This window comes from Harpegnathos saltator, unplaced genomic scaffold (assembly GCF_003227715.2).
Source record: "Harpegnathos saltator strain DR-91 unplaced genomic scaffold, Hsal_v8.6 scaffold173, whole genome shotgun sequence".
Taxonomy (NCBI): Eukaryota; Metazoa; Arthropoda; class Insecta; order Hymenoptera; family Formicidae; genus Harpegnathos; species Harpegnathos saltator.
Genome location: NW_020229954.1, coordinates 307,555 through 323,400, shown reverse-complemented (window position 1 = coordinate 323,400; position 15,846 = coordinate 307,555). Strand labels below are relative to the sequence as shown.

The 15,846-nt window shown below is 49.4% G+C and overlaps 1 protein-coding gene across 1 annotated transcript in view; it reads right to left on the bottom strand.

Moving 5' to 3' along the window:
• LOC112588206 (uncharacterized) overlaps positions 1 to 15,846 on the bottom strand; it is a 262,479-nt gene that overhangs the window by 181,355 nt on the left and 65,278 nt on the right. The window contains exon 3 of the mRNA XM_025297210.1: positions 6,067 to 6,128. Within this exon, the coding sequence (XP_025152995.1) occupies positions 6,067 to 6,128 (62 nt within the window). The remainder of the gene's footprint in view (positions 1 to 6,066; positions 6,129 to 15,846) is intronic.

The window sequence follows — 15,846 nt, the reverse complement described above, 5'->3', positions numbered from 1 at the left end:
GACAGACGGAGAGAGAGAGAGAGAGAGAGAGAGAGAGAGAGAGAGAGAGGGAGAGAGAAGGAGCGAGAGGGAAACACAGAACGAGACGGAGAGGGAAGCAGAGAGAGAGAGAGAGAGAGAGAGAGAGAGAGAGAAAGGAGGCGAGAGGAGAGCGAGAGCACGTTGTCGCGCCGTCCCTCGCGAACCGCGATTTCGCCCTTTACGCGCACGCAGCAACCCTACCGTTAAAAGTTCACACTGTCGAGATTATAGGCGAGAGGAACGCTCGGCTGATCTCGAAACGTCTCGATGCGAGCGCGTGGAAAGATCGAAGCGCGCACAGGCGGATCAGCCGAGCCGTTACGCGAGAACGCGCGCGAATTTGCGGACTCGCGTGCGCGCCGTACGCGACATGAGCGTCTCACTATCATTCGCTATCGTCGCTATCATCGTCGTCGTCGTCGTCGTCATCATCATCATCATCATCATCATCATCACCGTCATCATCGTCATATCGCTCTCGCTCCACGTCCTATCGCTTTCTGCTTGTTACCGGCGAAACAAGCGAGTTACAGCCCTTCGCGAATATCCGAGCATCCCTCTCTCGGATTGCTTCTCTCTCTCTCTCTCTCTCTCTCTCGGTCTCTGTGTCTCTCTCTCTCTCTCTCTCTCTCTCTCTCTCGGTCTCTGTGTGTCTCTCTTCCTCGTGCTCTCTCACTCTCACCCTCCCTCTCTCACTTGCTGTCCTTCCTTCGTGAATGCTTTAACCTCCTTCAGACTCGCAATTAGGGGGGCGTCGAGACGCTTCACGACGCTATGTCGCCCTTTTGCCTGTTATTTAATTGGGATGCGCAATTGAATGACACTCGATACACGGTATAGAGCGGGAAAGAGTTGTCGTCGGCGGCGACGGCGGCGGCGGCGGTACTGGGCCTAACGACGGTATTGTGCGCTTTTCCCCTCTTTCGACTACTTCGCCCTGTTTTTACAGGCTCTTCGCGTTTATCTTCGGTACGGCGAAACAAACGTAAACCTGGGCGACGACGACGCGGACAGGGCGTCGATCGCGGATCCGGGATTTACGTCGCGCCTGGTAGCGAGAGCTTGATTTCGAGGCTTCGCCAGGACGAGACTTCGCCGGCGCATTATAATCACGCAAATTACGTCCAACTTGAAGGGTCGATGGAGAATTTCCAGATACAGAACATGCAGGCGATTGTCGTCGTTCGCCACTGCGAGCAATCCTAATGCCTACTGTCACTTTCGAATATTCGATTCTCCCCGGCTGCGTGTAATTTTTATTCCTAATTCGATCCGCGATATATTAAACGCGTAAACTGCTGCGGGTAGAATGTGCCTGATAACAAGAATAAAATACTCGATATGAGTAAATAACGGCATATTAAGAGGTGAATGAAATAATAAACTTCCTTTATTCATAATCCCTTGATTATTTGTTTTTCATTGGTGTCGGTTGGACGTTTCAATAGGATTTGGAGGGTCAAAAGAGGCGAAGAGGAGAGCCGAATTGTATGTACAAGGGCAGATATAGCAATTGTATGTTCAATAATGCCGCACACCGATGGATATTTAAATCCGAATTTGACGCTACGACAATGATGAACGGAGGTGAAAAGAAGTACCTGTCAACAGCTCGCGGGGGTTGAAGGAGCGCTTTTCGACGCGGAAATCAACACTTGGCAGATTTATATTAGATTCCAACGGCGGTATTCACAGTCGTGCGAATTGTAATATTTGCCGTGTCTGATTAAAAGTGTAGTCGATCGCAGTCGATTCGTACTCGCGGATCGTAACTCGATCGCTCGAGACGAGTCGGGCCGAATATTCAGCAAGTTTCGATTGTTTGGCAAACGACAACAGAGACTATGAAAGCCGACCTAAATTTCGACTCGGGCACCTCCTTATTCTCGGCGGGCTCGTCAAATAATCGCTCGAATCGGAAATGTCCCGCGTAATAAATGATTCGGCATGCCTCGAAATACACTTGACGTACCGCTGCCCGCGTCGCGGCGCCCTGCTTTCTCCGTCCTAGCTTTCCGAGGAACATTCAGCTCCCGGCTGTTCCGAATACCTCGTCCAGCGGCGCTGCCGCACTGGCATCGATACTCGCGTAGATACGACTCGACCGCGGCAGATCGACGCGCGGCGATGATCGCGCGATGCCGACGAGAGCCCGACGAAATATTTTCCGGACCCACCGCGAAGCGATCCCACGCGAGTCCCACTTAGGGTTGCCAACTTGTCTTGTCCAGTGTCCGGTTAACAAATCAAACCGGGCGTCATATGTCCGATTTTCAAGTTATATTCAATCAATGGAATGAGAGTCCAAATTTTAGCAACATTTCTCCGTTTCTCAAGCGTTTCTACAAACGACCGAGCGCCACGAAAAGCCATCCAGTAGATGATCTGCCGATCCATCATTCCATATATATTAAAAAAAGTAATAGTTTATTATTTTATCCATTATTTATATCAAATCTTGTTTATGAAATTGTTTGGAAATTAATATTGCAAATAAATTCTTGTCGTATTTTGTATTTAATATAACGTTATGATTATTATTTCTGTCCGGTTTGGGTTTGTTACTAAAGGAGAAATGTCCGGTAATTTTTACTTTTGGATTTGGCAACCCTAGTCCCACCACGGACTTGCCACATAAAGATCGCTCTTTTAAGAGACATCTCTTTTGAAGCACGAATCTTGCGATGATATCAAAAATCCTTGATATCAAAGAACTTTTTCTCTTCTTCCCGTTCGAATTTCCAACGTCGATAAGTAAATTATAATAAACAGATTATGAGGAAGGACAATGTTTCATCCACTCCCGTTTATGCACTCATATTAATTATTTAATATCTGCTTATCATGCATACTGTAGCTGGCTGTAGCCGAAGGTCGCACAATTAACACGCATTATTCGTGGAAATCAAGAAAAGAATAAATGCAGGCAGAATGCGACGTGAATAAGTATAAAATAATTTTCTCAACGCGAGTTGTTGTGCAAGTTCTCAACGCGAGAAAGGACTATTTGTAGCATGAAATGAAGAATAGCGTGCAAAATATTACATCCCGAGATCCTCAATTGACCCCACGAGCTCGAAGGAATTTGCAGGGCGCAAATGAAGAACTGAACTTGCGCCTCACGCGAAGGCACGTGTTTTCGGCGAGGCAATTAATAATTTAATTAAAACGTGCCGGGCGATTCACGGTAATTTATGAGTTTGCTAACCAGCGTCGCTAATGTTCCGCGCGAGCGCGCGCAATCTGTTTATTCATACATAAACAAAAAAGAAAAAAAGAAAAAAGAAACAGGAAAAAAGGAGAAAATTAGCACGCGGAAAATGAATTCGCGATCGCGCGTTGTGCGCACGCCGTTCTCCACCGCCGTGAAATTATTATCCGCCCGGGCCGCGTAAATGGCACCATCGCAACGAGGAACATTAACGTCCCTTAAATCGCATTTTCAGCGATCTAGCGCCACCCAATCCCGGAAAGGAAAAATGGAAGGTGAACTCCCCGAGAGACGTGCTAACAAGGCGCGAGCGGGCGGGGCGTGAACGAGAACGAGTCTCTTAACGAGATCAGCTCCGTGGAAGTACGCGGTGATGCGGAGATTCGCGAGGTATCCGTCCCGAGAATGACGAGAGAGGAACCCTTTGACACTCGGCGCTGCTAACTAGAGGAAAGGAGAAAGATAGCGGCGCGGAAGGTGGGTGGACGGTGGAGCGAGAAAGAGAACGAGAAATAGCGAGCGAGAGGGAGAGAGAGAGAGAGAGAGAGAGGGAGAGGGAGAGGGAGAGGGAGAGGGAGAGAGAGAGAGAGAGAGAGAGAGAGAGAGAGAGAGAGAGAGAGAGAGGACGCACGACGAGAGGGGAATGCCGCGAGGCTGCTGCGTCTTGGAAGACTTCCTCGAGCTCATTACGCCGACAATAATTAACGTTGCATAAAGTGTCGTTATGGAAATAACCGAGGAACCGAGCAGAACGGATGAAAGGGATGAAGACATGGCCGTAGGAGGACGGAGGGAGGTGGGGCCGGGGGCAGCAGCGGGAGAAGAGGAAGCGAGCCGCGAGAAGTAACGGAAAAAGACGGCGGCGGGCAGGAGGGAGGAGGAAGGGTGGGGTAAAACACCCCCACACACACACACACACACACACACACACTCACATACACACACGCGCACACAACTATCCGACGTGTTCCGCGCCGATGGAAAATGTTTCTATTGATAGCCCGCGCCGCGCATCGCGGGATATCGCGTTGCCAGCCTGTCCTCCTCCACCGGCTGGCTGGCTGGCTGGCTGCTGGCTGGCTGGCTGGCTGGCTGGCTGGCTGACTCTGGCTCTCTCTCCTCGCTCCTCCCGGGAAATATAATTCAACCGTCCTTCGTCCTGAAAGCGGGGCCGAGCTGTGAGAGGCGGCCGGGACGGACGGACGGATGGACGGACGGACGGACGGACGGACGGACGGACCGACGGAGGCGACAGCGGGGGCGGTGGTGGCGCTTCGCGCTGAATGTCCAATTATTATATCACGAAATATCTGCTAGAAAATTGGATAATGCAACTCGTCGCGGGGCCCCGTCGGCGAGAAAGCCAGCAGGCGAGGGGCGGCGGGGAGGGGGGCGGGGGAGGCGGAGGGCGGCGACGGAGGCGGCGGATAAAAGAGGAAGAAAATCCCCGAGGGCGCGCGAGGAGGAGGCGAGGGAGGAAGAGATCGGCACAAGGAGCCTATGAGGGGGGAGGAAGGGGGGGCGAAGGGCGGGGGAAGGAGGGCGAGAGGGTGGCGGCAACAGCCCCAGCCTCGCTCGGGAAATGCAGCCACCTCATCACGCACGCCATATAACTGTCTACGTGGAAGAAACGAAACCGCGCTGGCAGAAAACGCCAGTCAACGGCAGCCAGTATGCGGAAACCGCGACGAAATGACACTCGTGCTGGCGCTAATTGGGCCCTCGAGGTGACGCCATCAAGAGGGATGCTCTTCCACCCTCGGAGTGTGCCCCGCTACCCCTCGCTCCGTCCAACCGCTCGCCGCCGCCTTCCTGCTTGCCCTCTCCCCCTGGCCCCGCTGCCCTTCCTCCCCCGGCAACCTCTTTCCGCCTCTTGCTCCTCTTTCTTCTTCTCCTCCTCCTCCTCCTTCTCCTCCTCCGCCCCCTTCTCTTCCTCCTCCTCCTCCTCCTCTTGCTCTCCATACATCGCGAATCGACGCGGTAGACGCGTAGAAGGTTCTTGAGGATCGGTAAACCGCCGAGAGACGAAGAAAGGCGCAAACGAATGGAGAACTGATCTTTCCCGGCTCTTTTGTTCAGCCCCGATTTTTTTCGGAATCGACCCAAGTGCGCGCGCGCGCGCGCGCGAGAGAGAGAGAGAGAGAGAGAGAGAATGGCTATAGCGCTTATCTCGGGATCGAGCCTCGTATCTCTTTTCGCGCTCATCACGCGCGCGACGCGACGTTACTTGGCGCGTAATTGGCCTTGATTTAACTTCCGATCGGTTGGATCGCGTCAGAGCGCAGTCACTCCGCGAGACGACGGACGGCTGGAGGAAGCGCGAGGCTCGCGTCGAGCCTCCTCGCGAGCTTATTCCGCCGCGATCGGGGCGGTACTCGCTTTATTTACTTCCGATCCTCTTCTCGCTAGCTCGCCCCGCGAAAAGTATTGTCGCCGAGGTATTGCCGTCGCGCATGCCACCGCGTACGATATTCGCAGACGGAGGGAGGAAATGGGCTCACGAGATCGCTCGTGCATATAAATGTTCGCGTATGAAACGAACGATGCGCGCGCGCGCGAGCAGGAGGACAAATGGCGCGCAACTCGCATAAAATTAATTTCGCAGAGTTGAAGGATCACGCGCGACAGTGTGTGAAATTGTGCGTGAGCAGCACACGTTTCACCGCGCGCACGTGTGAGGAAAATGCAAAATTAACGCGAAAGCTGAAGCCTGCCTCCCCGTCGAAGCTCCACGACTTCCGCCGCGTCATCCAAGGGCCTCCTTCGCGACTCTCGTGTCTTCCCTCTTTCTGCGAGGAAACAAAAGGAAACGAAATCTGTGTCACAACACTCACCGATCACGCGATGCTCGTGTCCCGGCCCCGGTCGGTGCGCCGCAACAAGTCGTGGGACTCGTCTGAAACAATAGAGAGAAATCGCGTAAGAAGAAAGTAACGATCGCCTGGAGCTTCCACACGCGCGACGGTGTGTCGTGCGAGGAAAACGGAGGCGGGCGAAAGGCACTGGAAAGGGGCACGGCAGCGAGGGGGAGAAGAGGGGGGAAGGGGGCAGGGCTCAGATCAAGCATCACGCCGGGTATTAAGAGAAATTATCCGCGTTATGCCTCGATCGTATCTTTTATGAAGTTTCGCGGGCGACCGCGACGCCGACATCGAACGACGACGAGGCGACGAAACGGCAAGAAACGGCCCGGCAACGACGACGACGACGACGGGGACGGAAGCTCGTTGAATTTATATTCGCCGCCACGCCGATGTATATATATATATATATATATATATAGGCGGTATACATATATATTTTATTGCGATATTCATACCGTTTACAAAGACGTCTCGCCGAACTACCTCGTTAAATATTTTACGGTGCGATCGAGCCGCACCCTCTACGACGTCAGAAACGGCGGCGGCGGCGGCGGCGGCGGGCATGAATGAAACCGAAATGCGCGCCCGCAACACAAAGACGCACGCGGTCCCTCCAAGACAAGCCGCGATAATACGGAGATAAACGGCTCGCGGTTACCTCCGTCGTGTATCCGACACTCGGCGAGGTGCAATACGCGCCCGCTGAGATTCGCGAGATTGCGCTCGCACTTTGCGCTCGAGGGTGCAAAAATTCCACGTGCAAGCGGAAGCGCGGCTGTTACGCGGAGGAAGCGATAAACTTTACGGTGGAATGATAACAGCCGATAAAAATTGACAGTTCATACGAAACGCGTCAGACCTGCGCGGTTATTCGTTGACTTGTTGGAGACTGAACCGCGTTGCGTCACTGAACGGTACTTTAGTGATCTCCGAAAAGGTACTGTAAGTAAATTAAGAGCTTTGCACAGATTAGCAAGGTATAACACAACCCAAATACCAAATACCAAATAACTAAGCTCTTCTACAAAGCCAACTTCTGTATCGTGCTTAGCATTGTTAATTTATTTTCACGACGACGTTTCACTCCGTCATTAATTCTGGACACTCGTCTCGCATCTTCGAAACGACGTATATTTCACGCAAAAAAAAAAGTAATTTCAAAGCAAGCGGAATCATCTAAATTTTAGAGGATTTTATTCTTACATATGGCCTCAAGAGGATTCCTCTAAAATTAAGAGGAAAATATTATAAACATATTATTATTAAAATTAGAGGGATTGCAAGATTAGAGGGGAATGTAAATCTTATTGATTTTAATATAAATTTCCTCTTACATGCAGATTATTTAATCTTTTTTAAGGGGATTATTATTTATTCTTAGTGTACTTTATTCTTACTGGTTATACTGGTCAATTTGAAAAAATTATTGTAATGCATAGCGAAAAGTAATACATATATATATAGATGTACTTCTGGCTCCAGTTTTACAATAAGTAGGCACGAATGAAATAAGATCATCATAACAAATAAATTTCCAATCAGTTTTGTTATGACTAAATTATCTTCGTTACATGTTACAGCAAGATACATATCCTTTTCAAAAAGTGTTCCCATGAGAAAAAGTGGACCCATGATTGAACAAAAGAAGCCGACATTCAAATCAACATATTCCTCTTCATATAAGAGGAAATTAATTGATATAAGAGGAAATCCTCTTGAAATAAGAGAAAAACAAAATAATATCTAATAAATTTTAGACGAATTGGTCACTTTAATCGCTTTATGGAAAGAAGAATCCTTTTTCTATAAAACACTTCGCTCGGACTACGAGACAATGGGAAAAATCATTTTACAAATAGAATACTTTTTATGAGTGTTAACTTTCCTTTTCTCAACGTATGCCCGTTTTTTCTCGAGTCCGATCCACGTCATCGTGATCTCTCGCGGCAAACTTGCATTCTTCGAGTTCCCCTTGTCGGTCAGCGTCGCGCGTGTCGTAAACCGGACAAACAATAATTGCGCCGGCCAAAGTGCAGGCAGACCGACCGAACGGGGGATAGCGGGAATATAGCGGAGGCAGGGCGGCAGAAAGGGCGGCCGCGAGAGCCGGGGAAGTCTCCCGCGAATAAAGTTTAGCCATTTGCAAGGATGAAAACTTTTATTACGCCGTTATGAAGACGCATCATGCCACGGAAAACAGTTTTAATGTCTCTTTTCGCACTCTCTCTCTCTCTCTCTCTCTCTCTCTCTCTCTCTCTCTCGGAATTCCACGGCGTTCCGCGTTCCGATGCCGTAAGTTACGAGGAAGTCGCATTGTTCTCAACTCGCACGTCCCCACCGTCTACAACGAGCGCATCATCGACGAGGGAAAATCCTCAACGACGCCGACGGAGTGCTGCCGTAAGAGGGAGCGCGGCTTGGAGCACAGTCGGTGCAAAGTTAATTTTTAAAAGCGCGTCCTCGCGCGGACGGCAGAAAGTCGCATTCGCCCACTCGCGTGGATACCGCTCGAGGTGTCCGCTGGCACGTCGGTGTGAGCATTCTACGGCGGTGAAGTATTAGAGCATAGTCGAAATAAATGGCCGGACGTCGCAGGCGGGCATTCATAAACTCGCCGGCGACTAGAGTATAGTAGTGTGTCCTGCTCTAGTGCCTTTTGGAATTTCGATTGAGGAGTCCGCGCTCGAGGGCGCGCGAGCGCGAGCACGCGAATGAGAGGGATGAGGGAGGAAGAGAAAGAGAGAGAGAGAGAGAGAGAGAGAGAGAGAGAGAGAGAAAGAGGAAAAGGGATGTCTAGGTGCGCTGGCGATCCGAGAGGGAAAATGAGGCACGAACGGAAAAGGAAAGAATAGACACGCGAGCGAGCGAGCGAGCGAGCGAGCGAAAGAGTGCGACGGAGGCAGCGGATGGATCGGTTGTAACTGCGGGGGCAAGGGGGCGGGCAAGGGGAGGGAAGCTTCTTTCATGTCAGGATGGTGAGCGATCGACCGAATCGCAGGTGAGTGCCTGCGACCGCGTAGGATTATTTATATAAACGCCGAGTCACCGGTTATTAATGAGAGATACCGCCTCCCTCTGTCGGTGGCTATCGACGAGTTCCCTCGAAGCATCCCCGAGGCAATGCCGGGCTTACATGTCGACGAGTCGGGGTCACCGAGAAGGTGTCGATCGATCGATATTCTCTACCGAAAGACTCTTCCCCTCCTCCTCCCCTCGCCCTCTCCCGGAGCCCTCCCGGAAACGCTTCACTGGGCTTTCGGGGCTGGGGAAGGAGACGCGGTGAAAGGGGCAGAGGAGCGGGCGATAATAGTAATTAGATTCTTGTTTGCACTTCCCTCTGAATCCGAGGTGCGACATTGTGTCTCGGAGGAATTCCCTAAAGAGGGATTCGACGGTGTTTCTTCAAACATCTGGCGGATGTTCGGTATGCTCGGGGAGGGGATATGTCTCTCTCTCTCTCTCTCTCTCTTGTTTTCTCTTTCCCTTTCTGTTTATATACATCTTAATTTTTAATAAGGGTATTTACACGCGAAATTATTTACCGCCATATTTAATTTGCGAGTTCTGCGGGACCATTCAGCATTCAACTATTCATCCAGTGCGATCCCTTGATTGTGTTCCGTGGGGTCCTGTATAATCCTTACAATAGTACGAATCAATAATTCAAGTCAATTGAAAGATTGAATTTTACGCGTTACGTGAATCAATTATTCAGGACCGCCGCGGTGGTTACGCGTTAATGAGATGCTTTTTTCCCGCGGACATCGCCCTGGCAGCGTGTCGCGGCGTCGATTATAATGTACTTTTGCGCGTTAAAAATTTCCACACACTTCGCTCGGCGACATGCAGGGAAACGCGCAGGGAAAGCGCGGTCATTAAACGAAAGCAAAATCAGCGACTCACGTTCCGCGCTGCCGCGGAGCGGCGCGACGATTTTCATTTGGCGCGCGCGCCAAATCGCACGTTACGCGCCAAGAACGTCGTCACAATGACAGCGAGTTCCTTCACATTTCGCCGACGTCAGTCGCGTGTCAGCCCTTTCGCAGTGGGTGTACCTTCTAATCGAGCTCACGGAAGTTTCAATGTGCAACAGAGCCGACACTAACCAGGCGGGGGGTAGGAAATTCGTTCCGCTTGTGACTCGTTTTTCATTCGCATTGTAGGTTCTCTTTGTAGCCGCAAGAGATCGCAAAGATCCGACATGGACTTGGTCAGCACACCTGCGCCTTGGCTTCCTTCGAGCCATTGATGGGGTGAAATATGAAGGTCTCCGAAGATGTAGCGGAACGAAGAACGGCACCTGGATTTGGCGATCGCTCTCAATGAAAGGACCCTCGATCGAGGGTTAGAAATGGAGGACAGACCGGTTGCTTCTGTCTTCTTTATTCTTCGAAACCATCGGAGCAAGTAATCTGTCTCAGGGGACTCCCGGTGACTTTTGCGAAAAACAAGCTGCGCGCGGTTGGCCATCCCCCAGAAGTGATCCCCTTGTCTTAAGGATGAGGGCTTCGACCTCCACAAATCTCTGGTTGTATATTTGAAAAATTTGTATTAAATATCTTTCCCTCTCTTCTTCTTGGGAACAGATTTATGCAAATAATTTCTTTCTTCAAGTTTCCTCAAGTTCAACCAAGTATTCTCCGAGTGTTGGAGACAAATTTATCTAAAGAGATTTTCATCTGTTGTAGACAAACAGATTTACATCCACCCTCCGGCCCTCTCTCTCTCTCTCTCTGAACATTTAGCAGTGATTTCCGACATCTCGCAAATTCTCCATCCTGCAATTCTCTTCGTGTAACGTACAACGCGACGAGTGCAACATCGCGGGGCAACCATCGGCTGTTCTCCGAGCGTATCCGTGACTCGTGTCGCTCGTCGTAGTCCGAGCAATTTTCGGGGGTGGGTACGATCGCCACCGTGACCGGCGGAGGAGGGAGAGAGGGATGGAGGGAGGTTAAAAAGGAATCGTAGGGGTTTGCCGTGGAGCCGGGGAACGGAGAACCAGGTGTCACGGGGCAGCCATACAAAGAAGTGATGGATGTCTGGCGCGGCAACCCTCGTAACGTGTCATGGCCTCGACACCTCAGGTGTCACTCCAGGTCCATGCCTCGTTATCTCGCCGATAGGAAAAAATAAAGCCGATTCTTTCTCCGCCCCGCATAAAGCCGGTGTATCGTGCGCGCCGAGAGAAATATATGCCCCTCCCCTCCCTTCCCCTCATTTATATGCAAATTATACGATTTCACGCACTTCGACGCCGTTTACGCGTCGGAGTTATTCGACGCCACGCATTTAGGTGCGCGAGCGTGAACGTTAATAACCGACTCGGGACTCGTAACCTGTCGTAAGTCTCGCGAGTGTTGATTCGCAACCTCTAATAACGCGGCCCGCCGGCCGCAAGTCCCAGCTTGAAGCTGCCGACACCTTCTCCTCGCTTCTGTCTAGTCCTGGCTTATTGTGCCGAAATTCAAATCTCTATCAATGCTTCTGGATACCACAAAGCCGCTGCTTGCCCACACGCAAGCTCTCCCTCCTTTTGATCGCCAGACCCCATCGAAACATTAATGCGAGACGATGATATACAAATTATTAAAAAGAAATTCTCGTTGTATTGCATTCAACCGGTTAATTGTTACCGGATTATTGTTATTAATTGTTGTTAATTGCGATTAACATGCGTCAATTGAAATTGAGAATAAAGAGATTATAAAATGTCGAAGGACAATTCCGAATGTCCATTTTTTCTAAATCTCGAGGCCTCAATATGGCAAAAAAAAAACAGGAGAAAAAACGGTAATAAGCAAGCATTAATGATGCGATTAATGAAGGGGTCGAGAGATCGACTCGGCTTCGAGACGCGATATCGCACGTGCGAACTCTCACTTTCGCACCTCGGGGTAATCCCTTCGTCAGGTTGATTCGCGTTTCGTCAAAGCCGAATGCGATTTCGCATGGCGCAGCTTCCTAGGCAACGTGAGAAAACTGAATGGCCGAGTTGTAATGCTCCGCGGCCGAGGTGGATCTTTGTGTACCCGGACCTCGCCTCTCTCTCTCTCTCTCTCTCTCTCTCTCTCTCTCTCTCTCTCTCTCTCTCTCTCTCTCTCTCTCTCTCTCCTGGCCGACGAGAAGCACTCGAGAGAGAAAGAGAGAGAGAGAGAGAGAGAGAGAGAGCGAGCGAGGACGCCATTGACGCGTGTTTCTTAGCACCTGGCGAATCCAAAACACACTTCTCGAAGTGAACGCTCGCTTTCGTTCTCGTTCTCTTAACACGGGACCTTCCGCACCATTGTCGAGCCACGCGCCCAAAGAAATGCGAAGGAGATTAAAACGCATTCGAAGCGTTCCTCTCGGCCGACGACTCGACCGCAGGTCCTCATGACGGCCGCGGGTCGTCGTGCCGGGGTAATCGCGTCGCATCGTCGATGCAAATAACATGACGGTGATTACGACGGTAACAGGGAGAGTCGCGGTGAACAACGGCGGCAAGACGAAAACGGGAAGATCCTTCGCTGCAAAGCCGAGTGTGTTATTTCGACACGCACAAGCGTGTAATTAACGCTCAAGCTTCTTTCCACGTTTCTCGTCGCCTGAAGTCACGTCGCTGCACGTCATTTCACACGTCTAAGCGCATTTGTAGTGTTCTCGCGACGTGAGCGGAGTCCGAGCAGCCCCGAGGCAACGAATTGACATTACATTGATATTATTGCGTTATCAATACGCGCTTCGAACGTTGACAAGGGAACAATCGGGTACGATTAACGCGATTAATCGAAGTATTTTTCATTTAAATATAATTAATAATTAATCCCTTTCGGACATTGCGTCTTGGCGAGTGTCGACCACGCTTGCGTCGCTAATGGCAAATCTGAGAATTAACTCTTAATCCGGTTGTTTTGTTTAAACGTTTACAACGAGACGCTCTGAAGTGGAAGTCTTCGAGATTTGTACAAATCGCGTGTAAATTGAGTCACAGTGTACGTTTCCGTTCGTTTCGAGTGTGAACTGAACAGATGCACGGAGTTGCACGAGTCCGCCAATTAAATGCCAACGCAAGCGGTTAATTACATTTGATAAATTGCTGTCGGAGCCAATAGAGAGAGGCGATGAAACGAAATAAAAGGTACACGCCTTCCGGAATTACGTTTGTTTATCGCGTCTTTAATATTTTTTTCGGTCTTTCCCGAATGAAAGAGCAGATTTTTAGAACTATTCATTCTGTAGCAATATTATTCGTTAATTTCTAGTTGAGAAAAAAAATCAACATATATATTTGTTCGGCGACTCTCAACGATTTCCTCTCTGCTTTCGACGCGCAAATACCGTTTAAATATCTTTTCTCAACTTATCGCATCTTTCATTTCTGTTTCGACTTTTTTTCTTAATTTATCGCATCCCCCACACTAAAAGAAAAAGTATTCTGTTTGTAAAGTAATTTTTCTCATAGTCTCATATTCTAAACGAAGCCTTTTTTTTACAGGAAAAGGATTCCTCTTTCGATAAAGTGACTAAAGTGAACCATTCATCTAAAATTTATTAGATATTCTATTTTCCTCTGATTTCAAGAGGATTTCCTCTTATATCGAGAAGAACGCTTCTCAGTTTTTACTCTTCCATCTACAGAGACACTCTCTCTATGCATATGACGATCGTCGCCGCATTTGTTTTATGGACAGCGTCTAAAGCAAAGGAGAAAAGAAGAGAGATCGTTATTTAGTTTATGCTGTTTTTCCCGATTGTTTCGTCATAAACGATGTTCAAGAATTTTTGGAGAAAATCAACTTAAAGACATATTGGCCCATAATTCAGTGTAAGTAAATATATCCATTTATCGTATCGCACTGCACACTACATTAAAGGCTATTCAGAGTACTTAAAATTACAAATTTATGTTTCTCCTACTCTTTCAGCAGAAAGTCAAAAAAATTGAACTAGAATTTCTCTCGGACAGTTTCACAATAATTTTCTCTTCTTTCCTTATAAAAAAACGTGTGAAGCAAGAATAAAGTACAGTAAGAATAAATAATAATTCTCTTAAAAAAAGATTAAATAATCTGCGTATAAAAGGAAATTTATGTTAATACATATTTGCATTGTCAATTGTAAATATTTGCATGTCAATAAGATTTGCATTATATAACATATAATTCTTTTAACTTTAAAAATTATATATTCGTAATTTTTTGCTCTTAATTTTAGAGGAATCCTCTTGAGGCCATATATTACAATAGTATAAGAGTAAAATCCTCTAAAATTTAGATGATCCCGCTTGTTCTGAAATTACTTTTTTTGGAGTATATCCGAATCTCGCGCTCTCTTGTGCAGTCGAAATCGACACGACGCGAAGTTGCAGATGCGTGAAGGCGACAGCGCGCGTCGCGTCGGTGAGAATTATTCGTATATCTTAATCTCACGTGACGCACCCTCCGCTCTCCCCCCCCCGCTGGCCAACCGTCGTCAGGAGAAACGCGGTCGAGGCGGGTGTCGTCGGCAACGACGCGCGCGTGATTCGCGTAAGGAAAGATTTTCCTCCTTCGCACGGTCCGGTGGCTTCTTTTTCGTTGGGATAGGTCCTGTCCGGGGCACCTCATTTCCTTTCGAGTTGTCGGCAGGGGATTCGGTTCTACAGCGCGACAATTCTTCCTCTCTCCTCCGCGCCCGACTCCAACCCGCGTACCCGGCCCGACAATGGATCGCCGGTCCAGCGCGTAAAGAAACCTAGCCCGGGGGCGGGCGACGGGCGGGGAGCGGCGCGCGAGGGGACCAAAGTTTATTATGTTCCGGCAAAGTTGGCCCAACAATGAGAGCAATAAGCAGCGCGATATAAAGAGGAGCAAATGATAAAAAATGAAACCGATCGGCGGCGGGTAACGGGCAGATAACGCGGCGCGTGACGAAGGTGCGCGTGCATGAATATATATAATTACGACACGCGGGCGCGGATCGATCCGCCGAAACCCCAAAGAAGGACGAGCGAGTTGAGGCTCGCCGCGCGAGGACCTTGCGGGCGCACGTTTGTTCATTGGTTAAGCGAGGCCAGTTATTAATTGCCCGCTTGACGAAAAGCTTGACGACGTCGCGAGAGAATGGGCGATCAATGCGGAATTCCGAGAATAAGGGACGACCTGAAAGGACGACGGAGAAGAGATAAAGGTTGCGGACTACTGACCGGAGCAAATGGCAGGGATTTTCTCGAGTGCATAAAAAATGCCATTCATTCTCGCCGCAAGACCGCCGAAATCGCCATTCAGGAAAGGTGTCAACGTGAGGAATCGTGCCGTTACGAATGACCGCGAGAAGGCAATAAGGTGCAGGAGCTTAAGGGTAAAGGACGGAAGTTAAAGGCCGTTTTCTAAAGAATTCCTCTTCCGAATGGAATAATATCCTAATCTACATCTACAATATTTACAATTGGATTACTCAATATTACAGCGATTTTGAGGGACCCCGCCGGTTATTATGCTCAACTTTGCCAAAAGCTGTGTCAAAGTCAGGTAGCAAAGAACATACCAGAGCATCTCTCCAAGAGCGAAGCCGAGGTCGAATAATGGTCGACAATGCGGTCGACAGCCACGCGACACGACGTCGTGAGGTCTCCGATTGTCTCGCGAAATCGCCGCGAAGAAAGACGCCGATCGAGAACGGCCTCGCAACGGCGGTGGCGCCGTTGCGGGGAATGAGAGCTCGCGCGACACAGTGCGGATCGCGGCGGGATTAAAAAGTAAAGCGTAAGTGACAACATCGAATCCGGAA